This window comes from Zosterops lateralis (assembly GCF_965231275.1).
Source record: "Zosterops lateralis genome assembly, chromosome: 4".
Lineage (NCBI taxonomy): Eukaryota > Metazoa > Chordata > Aves > Passeriformes > Zosteropidae > Zosterops > Zosterops lateralis.
Genome location: NC_139765.1, coordinates 29,806,446 through 29,834,212, shown reverse-complemented (window position 1 = coordinate 29,834,212; position 27,767 = coordinate 29,806,446). Strand labels below are relative to the sequence as shown.

The 27,767-nt window shown below is 41.6% G+C and overlaps 1 protein-coding gene across 1 annotated transcript; it reads right to left on the bottom strand.

The window, feature by feature from the left end:
• Nucleotides 1-684: 684 nt before the first annotated feature.
• On the bottom strand, nucleotides 685-20,697 carry UBE2N (ubiquitin conjugating enzyme E2 N). The gene is made up of 4 exons (XM_083859630.1): nucleotides 20,570-20,697; nucleotides 3,424-3,670; nucleotides 3,101-3,241; nucleotides 685-2,427 (listed from the first exon to the last, which is right to left on the bottom strand). Exons 1-4 carry the CDS (start codon nucleotides 20,597-20,599, stop codon nucleotides 2,387-2,389), a joined length of 459 nt encoding a protein of 152 aa, XP_083715756.1. The 5' UTR covers nucleotides 20,600-20,697; the 3' UTR covers nucleotides 685-2,386.
• Nucleotides 20,698-27,767: the final 7,070 nt, after the last annotated feature.

The following is a 27,767-nucleotide window of genomic DNA, read 5'->3' as shown; positions in this document are numbered from 1 at the left end:
GGAAGAGGTTGTATCTTACTGGCTTCAAGGAATTTAATCTGAGTGTCACACATTCCTTAGCACAAGCTGGAATGAAATTCCCAGCTTGACTTTATACACGGCTTTTAAAATCAGGTTTAAAAGTAAAGTATTATTTAATATACATTATCTGGGTCTGGATTCATCCCGCCTATGAAGTTAAAACTGTTTAAGTGCCAGCTCAGGTGTTGTTTCTCTACCGAAGGAAGGGAAAGCCACTCTCAAACAGGATGCTTAGCTGGGACTTACTGTCCTCTGGGGGTGCCATCTGCCCTTGGACTAGACAGAGCTGAAGAAAACTGCATATGTAGTGTAAGACAAAGCATTAAGAGGTAGGTGAAGTGAATCCAGAGTCTATGGCACAGCTCACTTATTCTCAGCTGCCTGCTATGAAAGTTATCTATGCCAGCAGCAGATCCAGGATGTAGGCCAGCCAACCCCAAAAAGACATTTTTAAGAAGAGAGGATTAATGGTGCTTACCCACTCTGAAGAACATGTTACAAGCCCTGGACCCAACTTTGGCTTACATTCAACACAAAAACTACTTTTAAAACAGTTTTTTTAATGACTCAGTTTGGTGAAAAAGTTGAATTTTGAACCACTCTTCAACCCTGTTGCAGAGAACTTTGAGGGACAATACCAGTTACTAACCACTGAAAGCACTGTCTGTTGGAAAACATAGTTTTAATAGATATTCTTCATCTTACATAAGAGCACAATAAATACACCACATTCTATAGAAATTTCAGATGACACTAGAGGAAGAAGAGGTGAAAGAGGGAGAATACCAATAGACTACATAACCATACCCCTGAATTGCATGACAAAACACTCCTTACTTGCAACCACTATGAGCTGTCATTTATACATTTCAGGTTGACCTTGCCAAAAGCTTTTAAGCTTTTTGTTTGGCTGGTTGGTTTTATAAGGGAGAGGGCTTGGGGAAAGGAAGAGAATAGAGATACAAGAAATGAAGGGAAACAATTAGATGGTTTCCCAGAAAAGATATTAGACTCCTAGACAGGATGCAGACACAAAAAACAAGGATGAGAAGGAATTTTTTTTATCACTTTCCTTCCCTCCAATAAAGAAGCTTTGTTGCTATTTAAGCTGACAGGTTGCTCAAGCAAGTAGCTTAATAAGGCTTGTAGAGAAAACCACTGGTATGAGTTGCTAGCTGTAAGTGGCTAAGCAGACATCAGTCAGTACACAAGCTGGCTCTAACAGTGGTTCTGCACACTGGAATTTCAAGTTAATAGAGGGCAAAAATTAAAGTTAGAAAACCGTGCTGCTATGCAGACACTCATAATTAGTGCTGTCATATGCTCTCAACCTTCTACTTCATTCTGGTAATTTCCAGGAAAACACATTGATGCATTACTAAAATTAAGGTTACAATTGTTACATCAGAGACTTGTTTCTAAAAGTCACTCCAAATGCAAATATTAAATTGGCCAGGTAAGGTCACCCGCATAACACAAACTAATAAAAAAAAGTCAGGACACAGAAGAAGAAAAAAAAAAAAAAAAAAGAAAAAAGGAAGAAGAAGAAAAAAAACCCAGACACAAACCAAAAAAACCCAACAGACTTGTCTATTCCCCCTCTTTACTGTTAAATCTGTCAGACTGTCTGAAGAAAAACTGTCAATTCTGGAGTCAATTTTTTTAAATACGATTGTCACAGAGAAATGAAAACACAGCAAAATAAACTATACAAAGGCAAAGTAGAATAACAAAAAATATTTTACTAAAACATAAGATTTACAGGAGATTTTCCAGACAAGCCATACAAAATGGTCACAAGCTTTTTCTTGGAGGGATTTTTCTACACTTGACAGCAGAATCACTATAGTATTAGTGAAGGTGATGGATGTTTAATGTTCCCATTTTTTGTTCAAACAATGAAGCTTGTCCATCTACAGCGTCTAAGTTAGACTGGGCTAGAGGGTATATTCTAAAGTATAACTGGTTAGCTGCTTTTACCAATGCAATTAGCATCACCATAAAAAGGGAGGAGGAGCCCACAAAATTAAAACAAAAAGCCCCGCAGCTAACCCTGCCTACCTTCATTCACAGTGCTTATACTTAAACCATGACGGGAAAAATGATTAAAAGCAGAGATGTGCTGCTGCTTTCAAACAATTTCATAACAATCCAGATGATACTTCTAGCCTCTGCTCATGCGGTACAATAGTGAATTAGGACAAGACACAGATTTGCTAATGTGCATTTAATCACCAAAGGACTGAAGATGTCTGGGCTTTATTCTGTAATGTTTCTAAGACTGTGTCCATTAAATGCAAACAAAAAAAGGAAGAGGTCTTGGCAGAACAGGAGAAGTGATGCACACTTGATGTTCAAAGCGCATTTAAATATTATTCATGGCATATAGCCTAGTCCATGCTCTGGCTGTAAAGAAAAAGAAATACATTTAAGAAAAGATGTAGTTTTCAGGCTTGATTAAAGTGATTTTAAATTCACATTCTTGAGCATATCTCTTTTAAATTCACATTCTTGAGCATATCTCTTTTATACCACTGCTACAAGCAGTGTATCAGTTCTAAAATGTATCAGTTCTGAGATTTTTAAGCACAATTTTGAGTTCCAGCAGCTGTCAACTTTTGTATATTATAGAAACAGTCTGACAGCAGTGGATCCAAAAGTGAAGCGGCATAACACAGTAACTCTTCCATTCCACTATAGCCTGCAACAGAAGTAGCAACATCAGAGAGCTGTACTTTCCAGAACCTGTTAATCTGTTCCTTAAGATGTAGAGGAGAAGCAGTAGAATACTCTTTCATTTTACCAGAACTCCAAATTAGACAGACTAACAAATTGGAACCATCAAAATTCAAGATAAAACAGATCAAGAGAACTGCTTCTTCTATCAAGCCTCACAGACTTAAAAATAGACCACTGCAGGCACTTTCAGGGCACCTGGACTATGACTGTATGCAGTAATTTTTTGTTTCTCCAAGTTGCAGACATAAAACTAGAGGTCAGGATTTACATACCCCAGCCAGTGAGTAATAAGCTACTCCTAAAACTAGAAAAAAAGAAAAAAAGTTAGAAGATACATCACCTGTTTCTATGGCTTGGGCTTCATTGGTCTTCCATTGCTCAGCTACATCATTTGCTAGTGGATCATCTGGATTGGGAGCACTTAACAAAGCCTGGATTGATAGCAGAACTGTACGAATCTGCAAAGCTGGGGACCATTTATCTGAAGAAACATTTATAGCACTATGAAACACCATATTCACCACAGTTTACAGAAATAGCAAGTTTTTCCAGATTAAAGAAGAAGCAAGATATTCTTTGAACACATGAAAACTCTTTTTAGGGTCAACTTACAAATATCTGTACTTAATATGATAAGAAGAAAGAAAACACAGTAACACTTACCTTTCAAAATATCTAAACATATTCTTCCCAGCTTGTCTACATTAGGATGGTAAATTTTGGTCATGAAACGTACTTTAGGAGCTGCCATTGGATATTCTTCTGGAAGGAATAGTTCAAGTTTAAATGTCCCACCCTCAAAGGGGGAATCCTGTGGACCTGCAATGACCACATGAAAATAGCGTGCGTTGCTTTCATCTGGCTCTGCTTTTATCCCAGGGACTGGCTCCGCCAGCAAGCGCTGGGTTTCCTACAAGAAAAGGAGGCAAACAAATAAAACCCATTTAAAATAAACATGACTGTACAAACCATTTTAAGAGCAACAAGCACCCATTTAGCCTATATTCACAGAAACTGTGTTAAATACCTTAAAGTCAAAGAACATATGCAGAAAGAAGATGAGGCTATGGTAAACTGGTCCCATCTCCTCTCAGATCCTCACCTGTTGTGTGCTTCTGTAACACACAGTAATAGATAACTCAGCTGTCCACAATTTTCTTAACTTTTGACTGAACTATTGCCAAGCTGCTGTGTTTTTCTTAATATACTTAAAAGCACTTTAAAGAATACCACAATGAAAATACCAAAAACATTTCCCATTCTACCTTAAATAGAAACTCCCAGAAGTGAAAAGCCAAAGGGATTTAATCACCCGCTGAAAGTGTTCAAGGTTTACTGTTAACAAGAGTGGACTGGTTTATTACACTGAACATTTGTCCTGGAATCAGATCCAACTTCGAAGAATTTAAAGTGCTACTCTCCTGCAACACTAAAGGTGCACTTTAAGGATGTTTTATATATTTAAACATATACATATGTATAAATAGCTTTGGTGTGAGCACTTTCAGCCTATATATAACCATGTTTAAAGTCACCCTAACAGACAGTAGGAGATAGTCAAGATGTTCTGTAAGCAGCAAAATTAGGAAAGGCCAGTCTCCTACAGTGACCTGGTTTCTTTGTTGCCTCATTCTTCTGCCAACCTCAGGCACCATAGCTAAAGCTGCCCACCCGGCAAATGCACTGAGCAGACAGACCAAGTCCTGTACATCTTGCCTTTCCTCTACTGCCTGTCTTCACAAGTCTTATGGGCACCATTCTGCTTCTTATAAAAAAGATCCCAAGGCCAAAATGGGCACAAGGACACTACGCAAGGACAAAAAATCCTGCTAAAGCCTCATTTCCTCATACAATTTTAGTACCATTTCCTCTTCCCTTCTAAGCTTGCTTTTACTGTGTACAGTTAATTTTTTCACCACCTTTCTGTGCTGGCTTTCACAAAGAAAAATTATCCTGTTTCTACTGACAGAAGATGTCAACTTGTAGGTATAACATTAATTTATTACTTCAGTTTTATACTCTATTTATTCCATACATCTACAATAGCACTTCCAGGGATGGGACATCCACAATTTCTCTGCACAACCTGTTCCACTGCCTCACCACCCCCACGGTAAAGAATTTCTTCCTAACATTGTATCTAAGCCCATTCTCAGTTTGGAGCCATTTCTCCTTGTCCTGTCAGTACACACTGTTGTAGTTAGCCTCTCTCCAATACAGTAAGTCTCTCTTAAATACAAGCACAAAACAGACAGATTACCTCTACTCTGCTAAAAGAATTCTTCAAACATAACTGCACTGTTACATTACTTTTGCAGAAATAAGTGGACACAGCATTTAAGTGCTATGGCTGTCTTGATACAGTTAAGTAACACCTCATCTTACAAAAACTAATCAATACGTAAAGAAGGAAAGTCACAGTAATTAATTCCAAAATCCAATCACTCATCATCTCTCTGAATTGTTGAGGTCCTACAAATAATACAGAATTTATTACTATGAACATATGCAAACCTAAAACTAAATATATCTGGTGTGCTTCCTTGTTGCAACTATATATCATCTACTTATCTGCATAGACATTTGATTCACTTACACACCTCACTGGAAGGCCATCCAAGCTTCTTAGAGCTGTCTGCATTTACTTCTGTGAGTATATTTAAATTATACACATAATTTTATAACTTATCCATTTGTATTCTGCTGGCTATTTACTTGTACACTAACTGTGTAGAAAAGCAATAATAAAAAATTCTGATAGTTTACATTCAGTGGTATGAAAAGTCAGTAAGAAACTACAGATTATCCCTGTAAGCACATAAACCATTCTCAGTTTCTTTCAGCAAGCTGTCAGTATGACTGCTGCCCCAGGTAAATGGGACAATTTAGGTTTCTGCAAGGACCATATACTGTTTGACAGTTCTGGCAGAGGTAAGTGTCTTAGGCTAAACATAACCTGATGTGAGCAAACTGAAAACTTAAGAATAAGGAACCTATGGAAAAGACCAATTTTTAAACTTCTTCACAGCTGGACTTTGCCAGAGATGTGCTTGTAAGCAAATTGTGGCTTTGGTTCTGATGGGCACACTCAAAAATATTTTTTTTTTTAATATTAAGGAAAACACATTTTAATAGCTGGGCTGATCTCAGCAGTCCCCAGCTCCCCCTCAGTCACCCCAGACCCCAGACTGCCTCCCTGGTTATGCCAGTATGCTGACTGTAACTATACTGGGCAGCCAATCCTGGCTTAAAATAACCCAGAATCAGCAGTTCTCTGCAGCAGCATCAGCACTTCTACCTGCCAGCTTATCTGAGGGAGCAATGCCTGGCTGCAAGCTGCACGTTCTGCCACTAAACCCCATGTGTCAGTAAACAACGGGGGAGCCCATACATGAGAAAAACAATTCTTTCAATGCAGGCACCCCATAATACCTAAGGGGCTGTACCACTGTGAGCATGTCACCCTGCTCAGTAAGCCCTTCATGCCTCCACATTCTGTGAGTGTGGTTATCTTGCTATAAAACACCCCAGAAAAAGGGAGTGCGGAAAAAAGCGTTCATGCTGCGTACAGCCACAGGAGTACTGAGCCTACTCTGAGCCCACACGAGCTCCTTGGGGAACATTAATATTAGATGAAAATTCCTTTCAGCAAGCACACCTTGTTTCCTGCACTGTGCACAGAGCTCCATCACCATCGTTGTAATTGAAGCCGTTTTCAAACAGAAATGAGGATGAACACCTGTGAGGGAACTGGCTGACACTCATCTTTCACACACGCCAGGCTCTGGGGCAGCAGAGAGCAAGCGCCAGGCTAAACTTCTCCAATACACTCAAAATGAATGGCCACGATCCCATGAACAAACGTCACTGTCTTTGTGCAAAAGCTTCAGAAAACACATCTTTTTAGACCTGTGTAACACAGACCAGCTTGTTGGACTGCGAGAAACACAGCAAAGATGACATTTATTGAGAGAACGTGCAATGTTTGTACTTAAAGAGGGTTTTGTCCTGCAATTATGAAGACATTAACAGTAATATCTTAAATACATTTGGGGGAACACCATGGAAAAGGAACAGAAAGACAGAAATTAATCAAAAAGTTACATAGTAAGGTCTAAGCATATAAAATGCTTAAACATATAACTAGGCCAAATTTTAAAGTGACTACAGGAACTTGATTTCCACACTTCAGGGTAAGATGGACAGTTGCAGACATGCTGTTACTAAAATAAATTTGATTTGCCATAAAACTTGCAAAAGTAAGTCATATTTGAGAGAAAAAATTATGAGTATACAGACAATGCTATGCACCTGGTCAGGAAGCTGACCTGCTTATAGATTTTAATTCTCTTAAGTGTACATTGCCAATTTAAAAAAACCAAAACAACAAACCAACAAAAAGCAAACACAAAAAAAAAAAAAAAAAAAAAAAAAAAAAAAAAAAAAAAAAAAACCACAAAACCTACCACCCTGTATATCATCCACAAGAGAATGACAAAATACGGAGAAAATACGGAAAAGTTCAACTACACATTGATCTTATCCTTTAATTCCCAGAGGATGGCTATCCAATGAAAATGAGTCTCTCAAACACGTTTAAATAAGTAAAAGAATGTTTAATTTCTTTTAACTAAATTTTTAATTTATCATCTTTTTTAACTAATCAGGACAACTGGATACACGCAATACTTGACTTCCCATGTCTTTTTAGGCAGCCTTTTTTACACGTTTTTAACTGAGGAAGTGGGGTTTATGCACTCTGTTACTTCCTCCTTTTCCCTCAAAACTGTCTTTAAACCCTTTGTCCAATTCCAGCTGTTCTGCATGTATTGTAAGCTGCCAGTGAATAAGGCTAACCAAGCTCAGTGCTACTGGAGAGGAAGTCCTGAACAGCTCCAATGCTACTGCTGTTCAGCCAGTTTATTCCAACCAAGTATATACCATCCCTGCCCACCAAAAATCCCTGATAATAGGGATAAAAAGAGCTGGAACACCCATATATAAACTAAACACTAAAAATGAAAAAGAATAAATTCAGAGAAAACTGGGTTTTGGAGTTCTGCTGCCCACAATAAATGTTTTTTATAACAGAACCGTTAATTTTGTCTTCAACAAGAATACAAATCAAGTGTTTTCCAGAACAGCACTATGTAGTGGCTTTTATTAGCTCTCCACTAGCACACTGACGTTTCAGTGAAGATATTTCAGCACATATTTTGAAAGCTCTAGAGTTTTTAATGAAGTTTTCCATGCTGCCATAGACAGTTATTTCTATTTGTCATACTATGCAATGTTTTTTGATTTCTTCTCACTCCTGCATTTACTCTACTTTTTCCAATTCCAAGTAATGCAACAATTTCCACTGACTAAAATAAATTAATAAATCCAAAAGGAAGATACATGCCAGTCTATACTTGATAAAAAACAAATCTGTCAATCACAACTGGTTATGCCTCCCCCCTTTTTATGCCACCCCTTTTATTTTTAATTAAGTGGTTAGAAAACACTGAAGTGTTGAAGGTGTTTTGACAAGCAAAAGCAAGGCTTTCCTTATTAACACAGGTGGCCTGAAGCAAAGTGACAGATGATACTGATGGGACAGATGGTGTAGCTGACATTCTGCATAGCTATTCTTCTATGAAGACATTAAATTGAAAACTAATTGTACCTAAGGGGGAAGAAACTCTCAACCTGTTTTTACAGTAACATATGAGGATAGCAAGCCTCAGGAAGAGAGAGCAAAGTGATCTTCAGAAGAGACCAGCAGAGCACGAGGCAGAGGTGAGGCTTTTGAGGTTGCCAAGACTAAGAGAAGCCACACAATGAGGACAGAGGGATCCGCAGGAGAGTCGGTTTCATTCATTCTTTGAGCTTATGCTTGGTTATTCTCCAAGGGGAAAAAAAAGTCAGACATAACCACCAGGATTCTCTTTGTTCATACACAGAATAAGACAGAGTCCTTCTTCAAGGAAGCAAATTGAACAGCCTAGAAGATGCTTCCATACATACATACAGGAAAATCAACTGCTAATGAACATGGAGGTATGAGCAAGCATACAAAGGAAGAATGCATTAGATATAAGTGTACTATTTCAATCACTTTCAGTCTTGCAAAAGTGCTTACAAAAGCTTCAAGCTACCAAGGCCTCAGTAAAAACAACTAAGAAAAGATTTCTGTGTGCTACCCTTCTGAAAAACAAAAAGCTACTTCAGAAGTCTTGCTTGCTGTCAACAGATTAAGGCAGGACCAAACAAACAACTACCAACAGATAGTGCCAAAACACAGAAGTGGCAAATACTGCAATCAGAAGATTCACCTATGCAAGTACTTGCAAAAAGCCCCAAATATTATTCCTTACCCAGCAGAGCCACTGCAGCTGAACTGCAAAGCTTCTCTGTCTGACCGAGACCACTACAGTACTGAAGGAAGAAATTTTGGCACAGAATTTGACAATTTTAAAAGCTTCATTACTTTTTAGAAAGGAGAACTATTCTTTGCTTGGAAAAATAGTGCAATTCTGTTCCCTGTGCTATGGCAGTAGTTAACCACTACAAATTTTACACTGTCTGCCAAGCGACATGGCTAAAACAGTTAGGAACAAATCAATATCAGGCACCTATAAAATACATGAATTTTAAAGCTACTGTGTGAAGGACACTAGAATTTAAGAGAAGTTTGCTTGCAAAGTCAGCACAAACTAGCTCAAAGAAGAAATCTAAGTTCCATATCTCTAGACAAAACGTGCTTTGCTCAGTAATTCAGCTATCTGCATTTCATTTTCCTGACATCCCAGTTTTCTTATTTCACATTCAATATTACTCCTACGCAGATTGCTTTAATAAACAAAACATGCTGCTTATTAATCCACTAATTAAATACTGTGGTCTTAGTGAGTGTTAAAATTGAAGGAACACACTGTTTTACAGAATGGTCTTCTGGTCCTCATTGTCCTTTAACACCAGCTGTGAGATCACCTGGTGAACTTTGTAAAATCCATTACAACAAAGGTAGCTTAGAGAAATTACACCACTTTACAGGGTCTGAATATTGTAAAGTGATAAATGATCAGCCACTGTGGAAAGGAAAAGAAGAAAACAAATTTGTGCTGCCTCTCCAGTTCAGCCTATTATGCACTGTCACTTTTGCTTGTATAGCTGTAGTAGCCAATCTGGAAGAAAAGAAACAAAACAAAAAGAAACAGACAAAAGTCATGCAAGAGAGAAGAGTCCGTGATGCAGTGCACCACATGTTCCATGCAAACAGCTCTGCCAACAAAAAGCAGGGGGCAAACAGACACCCTCAGAAGGATTCCTTTCAGTGAAAGGGCTGGTATAAAGAGTTGGGACTGCAACAGTGTTAATCACAGCAGGATACCAGCACAACAGATTACTATTCTGTAACCAACCTAAAAAAGGAAATGTAGAGCCTTCCTCCTCATTCCAAAGGAAGAAGCTTAACTACCAACTCAGCTAATTTCAGTAACAGATGGTAAACTACTGAATTAAAAGTCTTCATCCATCTATAAGGCTTAAACACCAAAGACTCTGCATATCTTACTTGTTATAAACAGTTCACTAAGACTACAGAAAAGCATCCCTTATGGCTAGCACCTCTATGCTAGTACCTTAAAAAGAGAGACAATATCATTCAGGGGCTGACACATCTGTGATAAAATTATTCTGAAACTTCAAAACACAAAATATTAATAATGGCCTCTTACATAAAGAGAAAAGACTGCAAGTCTTAAAGCTGTTAAATATTTAAAATGGCACAATACCACATCTTTATACAAAGTCTCAGGGGAATGATTCTTCCCTCGTATTTTCAGTAGCACATTTACTAGCTCAATTCACTAAGCAGTAGTCAAGCAATTTTTCCTCAGTATCACCTACTAAGACAGAGGTTACACTCCTACATCTTTGTCATGCCAAGGCAAGGTACAGGTCCTCTCTAATCTACATCAGACAGTGAGAAAGTGTAGGCAGTCTCTACCCTTACTCGTAGGTTCAACCAACCCTAGCTTTATTCTGAACAGATCAGCAGACAGATGATGCATGTGGACAACCTACAACAGGAATTAGAGCTCAAGATTGAGTGTTCATTGCTGCCACCTTGCCAGAAATCACCATTCTGCAATTCTGAGAAAGCACACTCTGTCAGCTCTCTCAATGGAACTCAGCAACTCAGGAAAAGTGAGCTAAGTCTTCTTAACTAGATCTTTAATCTGCAAAATGCTCATTGACAACATAAAAACTCTGCTGTCATCCAGCAGAGGACAGTGACTTCCAAAAGAAACCACGGAACAGCTGGCACTGGCTGTGGATAAAAGCATCTTCCATGAATACAAATAAAAAAAATCTGCACATCCCTTGACAAGTTTCTTCCACAGGTGCTACAAGCAGAGGTCTCCGACCAGCCAGCTACGAAACAAACTTTCTGCTAACCCTGGCCATCTATAAAAGGAACAATAGGATGCAATGCAATACTGCAGGAATAGTCCCAAAATGGCCAAAAAGAAGCATTACTTGTAAAATGAAAAAGGTACCCCAATTGAAAGAAATCCACAGCAGCTTGCCCCAATTTTTTATTTTTGTATTTGGTATGATCTAATTTAACTGCTTTACCAACTGAGCACATGTACGGGGTGTATGTGTCAAGTCGCTGGCAGCAGAGGAGCTCCAGGGGTGACCTCTGTGGGGAGAGTCAAGGAGCTGCACCTCACCAGACACAGCCAGCTCCAACAACATGCCACAGGTGAACCCATCAGCCAGGCTGGTGGCACACCTGGGAAAATGTAATTTAAAAAAAGGACAGAAAACAACACCACAGAGAGAGAGCAGCAAGGGGTAAAAAAAAAAAAAAAAAAAAAAAAAAAAAAAAAAGTTTGTCAGCAAAACTAGTGTGAACACCAAGGTCAGAGAAGGACAGCAAGGACGAGCTCTAGGCACTGGTGCAAAGATTGTCTGCAGCCTATGAAGGACCACAGTGGAGCACATGAAAAGTGTGAGGAGGAAGGAACAGCAGCTGTAGACTGCTGTGAACAACCTGAACAGGTTGTTGTGGACTAACCATAAACCACCATCCTCACTCCCTTGCATCCACCAGGGACAGGGAGTCAGGGAATAAGGAGTGAAGGACTGAAGGTGAGTACTGGAGAAGGGTGGCAAAGGTGTTGTTTTAATTTTGTCTTTTGTTTGTCACCATCCAATTCTATCTTACCTGGAAGCAAATTAATTAATAAATGTGCCCCAAGTTGAACCTGTTTTGCCATGATGATTATCAGTAAATAATCTCTCTTTGTCTTGACCCATGAGTTTTTCCCTGTTATTTTTTTCCCCCCTGCCTGGTTGAGAGGGGGCAAGAGGATGGCTGGGTGACCATCTGGCCAAGGTCGTCCCACCTCATCATAAATCACAGAGTACTTTTTAATCTGTGTCTCAGCTGTGGTATCCAGAACCACTTTTAGAGAGAATGCAGCAGACAGTTTCAGACTCCACAGATGATACTGAAAATTAAGAATTTTTGAGAAAGAGATGACAGACTTAAAAATTAAAACCATTAGCTCCATTTCCTGCTACAACTGAAATGATAACACTTATCACTTGCAGAGTACCACACAACAATTTATGTGGGAGAAAATCTGATGAGGAAAAAGAGAGATCTTTCAGTTTAACTGACTGCTCATCAGTCATTTCAGTATTTGCTTCCTAAGGGAGATCCGACATTTGCTGCAAAATCCTCCAGGAAGATTTCTAAAACAGATGCAAAGACACTACCAATAGCAAAAATCAAAGAGATTTTTTTTAATTACACCTAAGTTCCACTATTTTTTAGTCATTGAGAGTGGAAGTCCTTTGTTTCATTCTTCATTGGTTGTTGAGTTTACAATTAAGTCAAATTGCTTTTCTACCCACGACTTTAGCATGGTTCTCAGTCCTTCCTGATTAACTTCACTCACATCTGCAACTACCTCCGCCATTTCCTTTCCTCACAAAATGCAAGTCTGCCTGACTGAGAAGCTCTAACTTCTCAGCAGCAGTGCTAATCTGAACAGTCATCCTTCCATGTACTCCCTCATCAGCCCAACTGGTTTTTTGCAAAGTCAAGTAACAGATGAAATCATATAACTGATTTGGTTTAAGAAATAACATTTATTGTACTGTAGAGTTCTGAGCCAAATCAGTTTCTCAGTCTAAGTTCACCTCAGCACAGCCCAAGCAGAATCTGTTCATACAGTAAAGCTGTTCAACCTGAATCAGAATCATAGAACAGCCTACACAGAGAATACACTTATTTTATACTTTCATTCTGACCACAGGTAACCTTTGCCAGTTACCAGTGTCATTACCTTCCAACTACATCCAATAGTCCAGATTAATTCTGGGGTATGAAATAGAAACTTAAGCCTTTATTTAAAGCACTATATTGGCACGGTGACGAGTTATAATTACTTGCCAAATAACAATTCTTTCCTGTCTGACTGTGATAAGGGGGAAGATCACACTGATCTTCTTTACCGAGGAGTGATAAATTGAACACAAGAAAGTAAAAAAGCATGCACGTTTTTGCTTTGATTTTTGAGGGGGAGGCAGTATGAAAAAATAAAACTTACCAGTCAAAACTGTCTTCTACATATAGGAGTAAAGCTCCCTCAGAAAACTACAAAGACTTAATTCAAAACTTTCGTATAACATTACATCACATTTTGGCACAAATTCTTCCAGGATCTATCAATTCATTAGCTACAACTATTTAAAGAACCGGTTGTAACCAGCATTACTGAAAATAAATTGTTACCTAAGCAGATGTCATATTGTCAGAGAGAATTCAGAATGTTTACACTAAAACTGTATCACTGTAAAACAACTTCACTGAAGAAAATCTTCTGAAAATAACATTACCATTTGGGACGAAGAAAAAAAGGATTAGCAGCAAAGCCCATTGAAATGTAAAGCAAGAGTCAAGCATCATAAATAGGAGACTACACTTTGGCTGACAAAACCCAGCCTCCACTCCACATGAATTCTCTTCCTTGCCATACAATCCCCAAGTGTCAGCATTGCACATGCCCCTGCTTCCTGGACTCATTACTGGGCTAGTGGCTTTTGTACATTAATGCTTCTACCACCCTGCAGGTTTCCCAGACCCCATCACCAGCCCCAACTGCACCTAACACCACCTCCCAAAAAAAAAGGCAAGAAAATACGTTTAAAGTGTCAACATTTCAAAGGCATCAGCTGTAAAAAAAAAAGAAGAATAAAACAATGGTACAGCAGATTTAGAAAACATTAACTAGTACTCAATATACAGACAGTTGTCCAGCAAACTGATACTACAGCTCTGCCAAGGAAGCACTGTGAATGAACTCTGGATTGCTCACAATCCTCTCACACACTTCTGGCTCTCCAAATCCCACCACCACACAATTTTAACCACTGCAAAACCACTTGCAATGAGATGAAGACAAATGTATTCCAAGTAACAGTGCCTTCCCAGAAGGGAAATAAAAAACAACAACCGGAATCTACCCACTTGTGGAAGACCTTGTAGCCAAGCAGTAACACGAAGAGGGCATTTTAAGGTCAGCAGCACTCTCCCCCAAGAATGACCTCATTCTTGAATTTTCCACAGCAAATTACAGGATTTTGGAACTGTGAATCTGACTTCGTATGCAAATTCCTAAAGGATTATCTATGTGATAGCACAGATACAGCTTTTCATGGTGCATCTCCAGCTATTGTAAAGTAAGGCATAACTGAATTCACTAAGCTGAGTGTAAACCAATCCTGCAGTTTTACTGATGGAGCACATTTGCACTAGAGGCTTGCACTGATACACGGTGTAGAGTCAACTATCCAAGTGTGGGTAGTGCAAACAGTAATTCACACTGAGCTTCTGTCCAAATGCATCTACACTGGGTTTGCACAGCAAGCTCCTCAGTGGCGGGGCCCACTGAGATGCTTCTGTGGGAAGCTGCCAGAAGCTTCCCCCATGCCCAAGAGGGCCACTGGCAGCCAAGTCTGAGACAGACCTGCCCCTAGCCAAGCCTGAGCCCATCAGCAATGGTAGCAGCACCTCCAAGGTAATATATTTAAGAAAGGGAAAAAACCCACAATGTGAGCAGCAGCAGCCAAAGAAATGAGATTATGTGAGAACAACATCTCTGCAAACACCAAGGTCAGTGCAGAAGTAGAGGGAGGTGGAGCTCCAGGTGTGGAGGCAGAGATTCCCCTGCGGCCCATGGTGACACAGGCTGTCCCCCCTGCAGCTCATGGATGACCCCTTGCTGGAGCACAGGAATGCACCCACAGGAGACTGTGACCCCATGGGGAGCCTACAGTGAGCACACTCCTGGCAGGTCCTGCAGAGAGAGAAGCCCACGCTGGAACAGGTTTGCTGGCATGACCTGTGACCCCAGTGAAGCAGTCTGTTCCTGAAAGACTGCATCCTGTGGAAAGAACCCACAGTAGAGGAGTTTGTGAAGACTGTAGCCTGTGGAAAGGACTCATGTCGGAGAAGTTCATGGAGGGACTCCATGCTGAAGCAGGCGAAGAGTATAGACTCCTACCCCGAAGGAGGAAGAAGCAACAGTGAAAATGTGTGATGCACTGAACACAACCCCCACTTCTGATTCCTCTGCACCACTGAGGGGTAGGAGAGAGGAAAATCAGGAATGAAGTTTAGCCCAGGAAGAAGGGTGAGGTGGGGGGAAGGTGTTTTAAGATTTAGGTTTACTTTCTCATTAACTTGCCATAATTTGTGTGGCAATAAATTATATTAATTATATATATTATATTAATATATTGTATTATATTATATAAATTATATTAATTATATTAATTTCCCCAAGTCAAGTCAGTTCTGCCCATGACTGTAATGGGCAAGTGATCCCTTTCTGTGATTCTCTTGACCCAGGATCCTTTGGTTGTACTTTCTCTCCTCTGCTCAGCTGAGGAGGTGAGGGATAGAGTGGTGTCCAGCCAGGGTCAATGCACCACACCATTTACAGCAAAATTTGCAACTTGCTTCTTACTATTTATCTAAAGTAACAAGCAACTACAAAAATGTGGTTTTGTTTTGCACTATTACAAAAACAAATTTTGACGATACTCTGAAAGCCATATAAATTTGACAGCTATAGTACAAAACAACTGGATGAAAAGCAATAAAAATCCATTGGTTTACTATAGGTTTGTGCCTCAAAGTTGTTCAAATATTATACAAGGTGGCCCAAACAGGATTATTGCCTCTATCTAGTTATTTTCTTGGGTTTTCCACAGTTTTTATTCTACAGGGTCTACTGAAAGCTTCTTTAAGGAAAAGGTGGTGAAAAGTTATCAGTGTCCTCTTAAAGATCTGTTATTAAGACTCCATATTTTCTTTTTAAAACTTAACCTGATTAGACTTAACTGGAAAGTTTCTTATCCTCTGGGCCTGAGCTTCTCAGCTTAGGTCCCCTACCTGCACAAAGCACCTGTCCTGCCAAGCTTCAGGCTTCCAATACCTGCCTGTACTCCCCTCCCACCAGCCCAGCCAGCCCAGGCTGTATTGGCCACCTGGCAAGAGGACTCAATGAGGGTTGCAAACAGCACATGGATTATCCTTCTATCTTTCTACACTTGAGGGCAGGGGGAAGGGGGACAGAAGAGCAGGGAGAAGATGGTTTTAAGAACAGTACAAAAACAGTGCTGAAAATTCCCAAAATTTTCACCCTTCTACCAAATTTGAAGTTATCCACAAGATTCAAATGGCATACAAGGTGCAAAAAGACATTACATTCTCTCATAAATGTCAAGGAATGGCATTCTTCAGAAGTAATGTTTTCTGTACCTAACCACCATCCAAAGAAACACAAAACACCACAAAAAGGTATTAGGTTTACCTCAAGTCCTTTTTATTTAATTTTTTTTTTATGCAGGAAATAAAAAAGTGGTCAGAAATGTCAGAGAAAAAGTAGCAGTGACTTAAATTTTAATGTGGAGACAGAAGCCCATGCCTCAAAAAAACACAGCTTTCAAGAAAAAGAAAGAAACTTCAAGTTGGCTGCCAGTAGTACTTTTAAAGAACTTCTAGAAAGTTCCAGTTGCAGGTTAAATACCTGATTCATATTAAAAAACCCCAAACATATAAGGCAGATTACGCTGACCTCCACTATAGAATGTTCTAAGTGCCTAGCATCACACACCAAGAGACTCTCCATAAAACCTCCCAGAAATTTTACATTTTGAAGCAGCATTTTGTAGTAATCAGTCCAAGCACTCCCAGAGTCTCCAAAAATACAGCAAGCAGGAGTTCACTGCAGATAATGGAAACAGCTTCACACAGTAAATAGCAAGGAATGTCTATCTCAGACCACACCACAGTATCATGCAGGGGAGGAAATCAAAGCCTCTGTAATTTAACACTGATAAGATTCATTAGAAAAAAAAAATCTGAAGGAGTCTCAGCTACTGCTTCAGACAGTTACTTCATGATAGGAGCAGCTGCAGTGACTGTAACAGAAGCGCCAATAACAACAGTCAACCGAAGAACCTGTGCATCAAATCATGAATGATGAGATCACTGCAGCAATGAAAACAGCAGGAAAAAAAATTAAAAGATGATAAGGGGTAATATTGTCCATCCCATTCACATACTCTGACTGCACTTGACACAGCAATGAGGTGGACTGAATGTCAGCCAAGAAAAAAATTCAGATGCAATTCAATTCCTTACTCGACTGGAGGTACGTGACTTTGCAACATGGGAAAGAACTGATGTAATAAGTGCTTGAAAATAAAAGTCACTGGGCTTATTTATTGTCTGTTGCAAAGGCTCTCCTTTTAATACTGGAAATAGTTACTTTTCTGAAAAAAGTTTAGAGCATCAAAACCAGACATCTATGTAAATGTGCCAATAACACATTTGAATTTTATCTTACATTAATAGGGATGTTTTGTCAAGATGATCCTCATAGGAACCTTGGTGTTGAACTACTGAAGAAAACAAAAATGCTTCTTCTCTATTCACAAGATACAAGCTTTTCCAATTCTGATTATGTCTTTAAAGATTTGAAACAACATCAATGTCTTCTACTCACCATTTGTGATGTGCTGACAGTCATAATTCTAAAGTAAGTCATCTTTTGAACTTACAGACCATTCCCACACATACTTTATTAAAGTCTGCTTCTAAGTAATCTGAGGACAGCAAATTGGGAATAATTCTGTTTATTCTGCAACAACTTCTTTGCAACACCCATACAGCCACCTTTTCATTGAATTTGAAGAAAGTATTGGAAACATAAGCAGAGCCCTTGCAGTGACAAGGAAAGCTGCTGCTCTCCTCCTGGGCTGGATGACAGCCCATGCATAGCAAAGACGCAGGCTGAGGAGTGCAGGGCTGCAAGTGAACCTGAGAGCGCGGCCATCTGCCAGCAGTCGCTCAGGACAGGGAATGCCAACTGCATTCGGAGAAGGCAGCCAGGCCCAGGACTTCATTACTGCCCAAACACACTCTCCCAGCCCCAAGCAGCCATCGATGGTCTCTCCTGGATGACAGCATCTCCTGGATGATGCACGTGGCAAAAAGGGAGACGGTATTTTCTTAAAAGTAACCTAAGCCATTTATTTATCATAAAATTTATTACTGGGCATAACATGAAGATTTAATTTTCTTTACTGGAATTATTTTACCGTTACTCAGCTCTTTCCTATCTCTCTCTTCCATTTCCTCTCCTGATCTTTCAAATTCTCACCAGCAACTGAGTTCACTCCCTCCCCTCCCTCTAAGGCATCCAGAATAGGAAATTTAACACTAAAATCAAAATTGGCACGACAGGAAAGATCAAAACAATTCTCACTCTAGACTCCTGAAGACTTAAGCAGGCATACTTCTGGGTCCACACCTCTGCAGCTGTGATATTTCAAAATATGACTTTGCACATTTTTGAGGCTGTAGTAACTAGTCAGATTCAAGTCCTAGATCATACACACATGTGGCAACCTAAGGCACGCACAGCTGAAGAGCTGGTCCTTTAACACAACCAAGCCAATATTGAAAAGCTCCAGACTGGCTGCAGACAACTCACAACGCACACATGGAAACACCCAACCCACCACATGCCTAAGTGAGATCCTTCACAGAAAATCTGGAGACTCTCTTTTGTCCTCCACCTTTCTTCTCCAGAAGGAACAGAAACAGTCCCACATCAGCACACATCTTTGAAGTGAGTTGTGTAAAATTGTGCCAGCGTTTTTTTCTAGAAAAGCACGAAGAAAACAAAAGCACCAAGAACAAAATTTATGCACCAGCCCAAGTGGGTGCAGTTCTCAGTTGTATTCTGGGGAACTGTCAAGAGCAATGAAAATTTAACACAGACACCAGCCTCATGACTGAGCTCTTACTGCAACCCAGTGATAAATACCACTTCCACTGTATTATGAATCACTGTTCCCTATCACACCTGAAATACATTCAGATTAGCATGCTGTGCACTCAGGCAGCTGGATAGGTGTCAAAATCTCTAAGACTGGTCTTCTTTATTTTTACTGCTTATAATTCGGAGCACTAATCGTAGTTTAGTTCTGTTCCACAGAAGATAAACGCTACTCCTGCCTTATTTTACATTATCATCTCTACTACCTACTTGGTAACTTCACTTCTTGGACAGAATAGTTGCATTTTTTCATCTACTATTTTACACTTTCTAAATTCATTTATTTACAGTGGTTACCAACTGAGAGAGTTCCAGCGCTATAAATGAACATCCATTCACTAAAACGAGCTATGACGATGCCGTCATTTCCTCCTAGGGCTAACAAACCTTACTGGAATCACTTAATACTTTTGTAAAGGGAAAGATTACCCATTCGAGGCCTTCAATTGGCACCATTAAGAATGGAGTAGGAGACAGCAGTGCAGTAGGAACAACCAGGTGAGCTACAGGAGCGAGCTGTGTTTTGATAGCTTGTCATACAGCCACCTGGACCTCCAATAAGTGACTCCAAATTACTCAAGTCTTACACTGGAACTGAATTCGGAGGATCTGCTGAAAGCACCCCAAAGTCAAGAGCCCTTGCAAAGCTTGGTAAATCAAAGCCGAAACATGACACCGAACCGCCAGCGGGACACGTTAACAGAGTGAGGGGCGACAGCTCCGGGCACAGGCAGCAGTAACCCGGCTGTCCCGGCGTGTACCGCCGGTGCGGCTGTCCCGAGGCACACACGGCTGCAGGCCAGGCCGAACTGCGGGCTGCGGCTCGTCCCTCAGCACAGAGCGGGAAGCCGAGCACGGCGCCACCGCCGCCCTCCCCGGCCCGGGCGCGCCGAGAGCTGTGCGCGAAGCCGGGCCTGGCGGGAGCCCCCGGTGAGGAGCCGCACGGCCGGCAGAATACCGAGGGGGGTGTGCCCGGTGCCGTTCGCTCTCCAGGCCCCGCAGGGCCAGCAGATCCGGCGCTCGGCAGCACCGGGGGCCGCGGGGCGCCGCCGCCGCCCGGGCCATCCCGCAATGGGCGCGGGCCCGCGCCCGCCAGGAGGGCCCGGCCGCTCCCGCCGCCCGCGCACGCCGGCACAGCGCGCGGGGCTCCGCGGCGGCGGCGGGAAGCGGCGGGAAGCGGGGGAGGCGCGGCCGGGGCGGCAGCGGGGCGCCCCTCGCCCGGGAGAGGCGGGAGGAGGCCGGGGAGGCGGCCCTGCCCCGGCGCGGCCCTGTCCGGGGCACCGGAAGCGGCGCCCGGCGAGGCGCGGCGCTGCCTGCGGCGCGGGACGCGGGGCCCGGCCCGGCGCCCCCGGCGGGGCCCGGCGGAGCGGGGCGCGGGGGCGCGGCCGTACCTTGATGATCCTGCGGGGCAGCCCGGCCATCTTGTCTCGTCGGTGCAGGCTCGGGGCGCGCCTCCGCTCGGGGCGCGCGCACGGCCGGAAAGACCCGCGCCGCGCTTCCTGCGGCGCCGCCCCGCGCGCGTGACGCCGGGAAATGTAGGCTGGAGGGAGCGGGCGGGGGCCGCGCCCGGCGATCGCCGAGCGGAGCCATCGTCAGCCGGCCCTGCGCTGGCAGCCCAAACCTCCGCTTCTCCCTGACTTTCAGCTTTTCTGAGCGTCCTGGCTCAAAGATATCTTAGAACATCAGTACGTGAAAGACAGGGAGCTACTGATAGAGCCTACCAAAGGGCCACAAAGGTGATGAGGGGCCTGGCACATCTCTCTGCCCAGGAGAGACCGAGGGAGCTGGGCCTGTTTAGTCTAGAGGAGAAAAGACTGAGAAGGGTCCTCATCAATACACAAAAATACTTCAAAGGTGGTGTCAAGAGAACAGTGCCAGACTCTTTTCAGTGGCGCCCAGTGACAGGATGAAGAGCAATGGCCATAAACTAAAATGCAAGAAGTTGCACCTAAACATGAGGAAGAACTTCTTGACATTGAGGTTGGCAGAGCACTGGAACATGCTGCCAACCTGTGGAGGCTGTGGAGTCTCCCTCTCTGGAGACGTTCAAAACCCACCTGGACGTGTCTCTGTGTCACCTGCTCTTGGTGACCCTGCCTTGGCAGGGAGGCTGGAAATAGGATCTTCCAGCCCTCACAATTCTGTGATTCTCTGGTGTTTGTCATAACGACACCTGGTTAGTGAACCTCCTTCTTTTTCAGCAGAAAGAGGAATATTGTAAATGCTGGAGTATAATTACTGCATGAGTGTACTAGGACATTACCACAGCTGCATAGTAATAGTAACATCTAAGAATGTGCATCATTATTTATGGGAAATAAAAGCACAGAAAGATGAACTAATTTCCCATAGGTTACTCAGCAGGCCAGCAGCACAGCCAGGAACAGAACCCTATTTACACATGATTCCTTGTCAGGTGTTTTCTTCTGGTTTAAAACAAGACTTGGTTTTAAACAGGACATAATTTCTGTGTACTCTGGTAAAAAGTAAAGTTCTTGGCAATGGCAAATCTAGGAGAAAGACTCCACGACTCCAACACTTATTTAGATATCAAAGCATCTTCACTGGGCCATACCCTCAAGAAGAATGTAATTGAAAATTACACACTTTGTTACGGTGCATGCTGAATTACTTTTCTTTCTTTGTTTCTGCCTTCACCACTTTTTAATTTTTTACTTTCTTTTACACTTCTTCCAGAAGTCCCATTGAAGGACTGAGATACATGGAAGAAAACATGGGCCAAAAGGCGGGCGTAGGCTCTGTGGGAGTAAGATGCCACTCAGTTTCTTGAAAGTCTGTGAGACACAATTGGCTCAAATTGTGAAGAGTGAAGCACAGTTGGCTCAAATATGTGTTCATCAGTGTTGCATTTAGTGGCCCCTTTCAAGTGTTGTAGACCAGGAATCGTCCTTCAGTCAGAAGTTGCAGCAAGTCAATCTGGTTTACGTTTTGACAGCTTTTGTTGCACAACAAGGGGTCTGTTACATCCTGGGAGCTTTCATTACACCTCTCCTGGCTTCTTTTATGAAACAGCTTTTGAAGGCCACTTGATCAGGAGATGGCAGTGAACAAAAACATTGATTTCTGTTGTCATATATACAAATATTTAGATTGTTCCCCTAAGCCATTTTAGCTCCTAGAAGGACTGTTGTAGAGATTCCTGAGTATCCATATCATGGCTGGAAAAGCCATCCAAACTGGCCACTCCACAATACTGACGTGGAGACTGTCACCTGTAGTCCCCACTCAAAAGGACATTCATTCCTACAGCCCAGCTCCACCAAGGCCTGCCTCCACAGTAGTTATTGAGTGTGTAGTTTCATGTCAAGGGCACATCACTTTTTATTTGCATTGCTGCTAAAGAGGGCTACTGCCCTCCTCCCCTGCCACACACTGCTGTTCCCTCAGCTCACACCATGGTCTTACCTAAGATGAGCTGATCAAAAGCACAAATGGTTCCTGGGTGAGCAGTGAGCTGCTGTGAACCACAGGCAGCCACACAGCTGTACAGGTGAGGCATAAACAAGGGGACAGGAAGCCATGCCTGAGAGTGTGAGAAAAGGACTGTCTATAGTTCCCTTCCTGCATTAGGGACAGTGTGAAACCACATATGTGAGGTTGTTAGACAAACAACTGAGTCAATCTGTTTTAAAAAGAGCTTCTTTCTTCCCTTTCCCATCTCACTCCTTCTACCTTCTTTCCTTACACATGGCATTATCCCCTCTGTTCATTCTGCTGAGCTGATGCAATACACTAACTTGGCAGAAAAACAGCCATTCAGTCTGGTCTTCTGCTAAACAGGTGAATTGGTTTGTCTTACAGTGGGGTCTGGCAAGCCCCAGACACCAAAAGGTAATAGAAGTGGGAGTGAAATTGCATCCTTTAGTATTCATGAGTAATTAACTCAGCTTTGGATGTCCCTTAGCCTTTTGGAGAAGCTGCAGGCAGCTGCAGGACCTCAGGGTCCTGCTCCCTTTCCCTGCCCTATATTCCTGATCCACTCTTGCCATTGGTATGTTTCTACTGGTGTATAGGGAGTTGTTGTTGGGGGTTTTGGCTAAGTTACCCTTCTGACCAGCTCACTGAGGCATCACAGCTGGCACAAGAGAAGCAGCAGGAGATGGAGTGAGCTGGTGCAGATGTAGGACCAGCCCTCCCGCAGCAGTGACCTGTTCTGTTGGCTGAGCTGATCTTGTCTCACTGCACCACTGCAAAGGCCAGGACGAAGAGCACAGTCCTCCTCCCACAAACCTGTGATTATCATGATTATCACATCACTGCTGGGATTACAGTGGTTCCTAGAACAAAGTTAGGCAATGACCTTATTCACCAAAATGTGTTCTATAATGCTCCTATAGGCAGGAAAGGTAAAGAAGTAATTGCAATTAGGCAATTAATACACTCAGAACAATTTAATAAAGCTGCTGACCATCTTCCTGTGACAGCTTCTGCTGTCATCAAATTACTCACTGAGTGGGTGCATCCAGGCCAGCTGAGCCTGTGGCTGACTAATCTTATTTCCTCCTCCTATCCCTCTTTGCAATCTTATAGAAGTTTTCCTGTAATTACAAATTTCTTTCAAACCCCAGGTTAATTATTTTTGCATAAACGCACTTCTATATTTTTGCCAAGTATTGTAGAAAATCTGTTCTACAGCAAAAACCAGATATATGTATGTACACATACAGAATGAATACCCACAGTAACATCCAAATTTTATGTTTAAAATGTTCAGTAACTCACAGAGTAATTTCACAAGAGTTGCTATGATGCCTATGTACAAAGGGAGAAACTAAGGCACGTAAGTGCAGTGTTTTTCATTTAGCAGTAATTTAAAGTGTCATTGGACAAATTCAGAATTATCCGAACTGGCAGGACTGGGTAAAACTGTACTGAGAGAAGAAAAAAACCCACCAGTTATATGCTTTACAAACTTAGAACATTGAAATGGGATGTTACAAGTAGGAGCCTTCATTGTAGGAAATAATCTTTGATTTTTTTCATTAAGTGGCTGCTTGAATAGAGACATAATATTGTTTCCTTGAACTGTGGTAATCAACAGGAACACAAATTATTTAGGCTGCGCATGACTGCTGAGGCACTTTAGTTTTGTCATCTGTTATTTACAGTTGCAGCTTCCTCCGTACCAGTAACAGGATGGACCAGTGATGAGATGGTGTGAGATATGCTAAAGAATGAAGAGGGCCTCCTGACATAAGCCTTGGTGTTTACTCTGGGTCTTTACAGATTGACTTAAAACATAGAAATCCATCTGTCTACAACATGACTTGAGAAAACTTGAGAATTAAGACCATAACTAAACTACAGTGTCTCATTAGAAATTTGATTTCTACATTTATAGGATAACCTCACAGAAATTAAGATACAGTATTTCAGGAGTGGAGGCCCATCCATCCCCATTGTTAAGACACAACCTTTGCAATGAAATACATCCATCCATTCACAAATTCAGGTCCACTTCTAGGTATGATTGTGTAGTACCTTGCCAGTTTAAAAGGAAATAAAGGAAGCCAAATGCTTATTCCTAGGAATATTTTGAAACATTGGCTTCTATGAAAAAAATCAAAGTGTATTATATTCAGTTTGCCAATGATCTAGCCTGAATGATTTTCCTAAGTAACAAGTTCCTAAATATGCCACTGCAGCAAAAGAGCTAGAACAGCCAGGTTCCAATTTTCCATTTCTCAGAAGGGCTGTGTGTGTGTGTGTGTGCAACTGCTCACACAAAACCCACGCCAGTGCAGATGATATCTCTGATTTATAAATTTGTTCTTCTAAAACAGAGCCGACCAACATAGTCCTGCCCTCATCACTGCATAGCATCTGTGGCCTAACTATAGCTCAACCATCTGATCAGTTAGGGCATTTCCTGAAGCAGTTTGTAACTGACTGTTGGAGTAAGAGTAGGTTGATGGCTTATCTTCAGTAAGAGAGCAACCTAGAAACGAAACTTTCCAGGTTTTGAGAGACATGAGGTCCCAGAGATCTGGAACTCAGCATTAGTAGTATCTCTACAGGTAACAGAGAGAGCAGCCCTCCTGTTGAGCCAACACAGACTGAGCAACTCGCCCCTTTGCTGTCTACAAGCTGCTGAGGCAAGCAAGGGCCTTGGCAGTTATTAATAACCTCATCTCCAGACATGCTGGAGAAGTGTGTAGTCACACTTCTGAGCTGTCCTTAAGCAATTCCCATCTCCCTTTAGAAAGCTGTAATCTGTCAGAACATGCTGCTAAGGATACACTCACAGAACATTATGCATCAAGGAGGGGGTAGACCTCATCTACTATCTCCTAAAACTCTTTTTATAGAAACCACCTAAAAATAGCCTGGAAGCCTAACAGGGTATGTGGTTCAGATTTTATAAAATAAAAGTAAAGTTCTGTGGTACCTTCAATTGCAACTTTTCAGAACTAAGATTTGAGTTACAAGATTTGCCATTGCGGGGATGTTCTAAAAGTGCACATTTCCAGAATAAAACCTTACAGAAAAAAAATACATCATTGAAAACAAGCAGTACAGACTGTAGCTTCAAATTAAAGCTTTTGTTGATCTTTGCCATCTCGTTAATGAATTAGCCATTAACAACTCAATGCCACCATTAGGAGACTTGTTGGTCACATTCATCAGGAACATTAGAAACTCTACTTTTTCAAAGTTGTGTCTGAGAAGAGCACACATATCTGCAAGTGTGTGTCTGTATGCAGGCCTCAGGAAGTACATACGGCACTGAAGACTAAAAAAATGTCTTTATTAAAGCAAATAAATGGATGTAGGAAACAGTAATGTAGGAGCACCACAGAAGTCTTATATTGTAATCATGACTAATATACTCAAGCATATCAAGTTTTAGTATTTTTTATTGGGAGACAATTTCTATAGGGCTAGGGAGGTTTTTAATTTTTTTTTTTTAAGAGTTGCAACTTCATATAGAGAAGATGAAAAAAAGTGTCTTGCACTGGAGAAAGAAACAGGTGAAATTTACAGTGGGGTCCAGCTGTGAAGGGAGTTAATTTCAAGTTTTCCACTGCACAGCAAAGAACGTTTGTCTCCTGCATGAGTGAAAGCAGCTAGGAATCAGAGTCGTCAACCACAGTCATCATCTTCCCTGAGTTTAGGCAATCTTTTAAAGAAAATATGACAATTAATTCATAGGCACCTTCAAGAAAAGTCAGAGAAGCCTTGATTTTACTTAGTATTTCCTGGGAAGGAAATCAAGGCCCAATGTGCTTGTCAGAGGTTCACACACAAACACACACAAGCAGCACATATTGCATTTGCATACAGGTGTGTCACTCTGCAACTGACCAGGAGAAAGTCAAGAATCCTGAGCAGTTCTTCCCGTGTTGTCACAAACTGCTCTTGGCAAGACCAACTGTGAGATAACTGTTTACCCCCACTATGCCAATGGAAAAGATATTCCTGAAGTTCACTCTTTAAATGAAGATTCATTCCTTTCTTTTAATTTCCAGAGTGCACTTGTTTCAGTTTATTACCATTTTATTTTTTCAGCACTGTCCTTGGGTTTAAAATTCTCCAAGTGTTTTATTTGTCCATCGTAGAACCACTGTCTTGCTTGTATTTTATGATTGCTTGATTGTATAGGATGCTGCCTTCATCCTAGAACTTCCTTGGGGGAATCACGAGCTGGTACACAGCAGAAAATACATAGAACTGTGTTGCTTCTGTTTGGGGCATGAGCCTAGATCAGATGCCTCTGTATCTGCACACAGAAACGTGCTGGAATGACAAAGTGAGTTTATCTCCACAAATCTGGAGGAGCTTTGTAGTGGGGCTGTGATTTCTCACCTTGGTTGCATCTCTCTAAGTAGTATATAAAACATTTTGGTCTATCTCTGCCCCCTTCTTCTGTGGTGTAATGAATCTAATATTTCAGGGAGCCCCAAAAGGGGTGCCTTCCAACTTCCTCTGTATAGAAAAATACTCAAGAACAAACTTTTGCCAGCGCTACTGGGAGTGATCCGCTCTTGACTACTGATTTCTGGCTGTACTTCTGCTACACTGCTGGAAGTTACCAGTGTAACTACAACTCTGCAACTACAAACCAAAGTTAAACATCTCTGAAATTGTGAGGCTTTCACTGATGGCAGCACGAAATTGCAGCACCAGTCATTGACCAGAAAAGATGTAATTGTTAGAAGATACCTGAAAGAGGTTGCAGCCTTTCAGGAGACACTATCCAAAAGTCTCCAAGAGTACTGCTCCAGAGTACTGCTGTGACAGGAATGGAGACACAGTCTGCTGATGAGACTTAGAGGCTTCATGGATGTGTAAATGCCTGAAGTTCTGGAGCCATTTCAGATACTAGAGCAACAGGTCAGACAATTGATTTGTGTCTTCTTGTCTTTTATCAATGTTGTGTAAATATAACCGTGTCTTTGAAACACTTTGTGACTCAGTCTGTGAAAAAAGTACAGTAAATAGCCCCAGAGCAGCAGTGTGCCTGGGACATTCAGGTGAGTTTTCTGTATGCCTTGAATATTGGAAATATGCAATTTCATTTACATAAAATCCACAGGCCTTCCCTGTGGAAGAGTATTGCAGATCTGT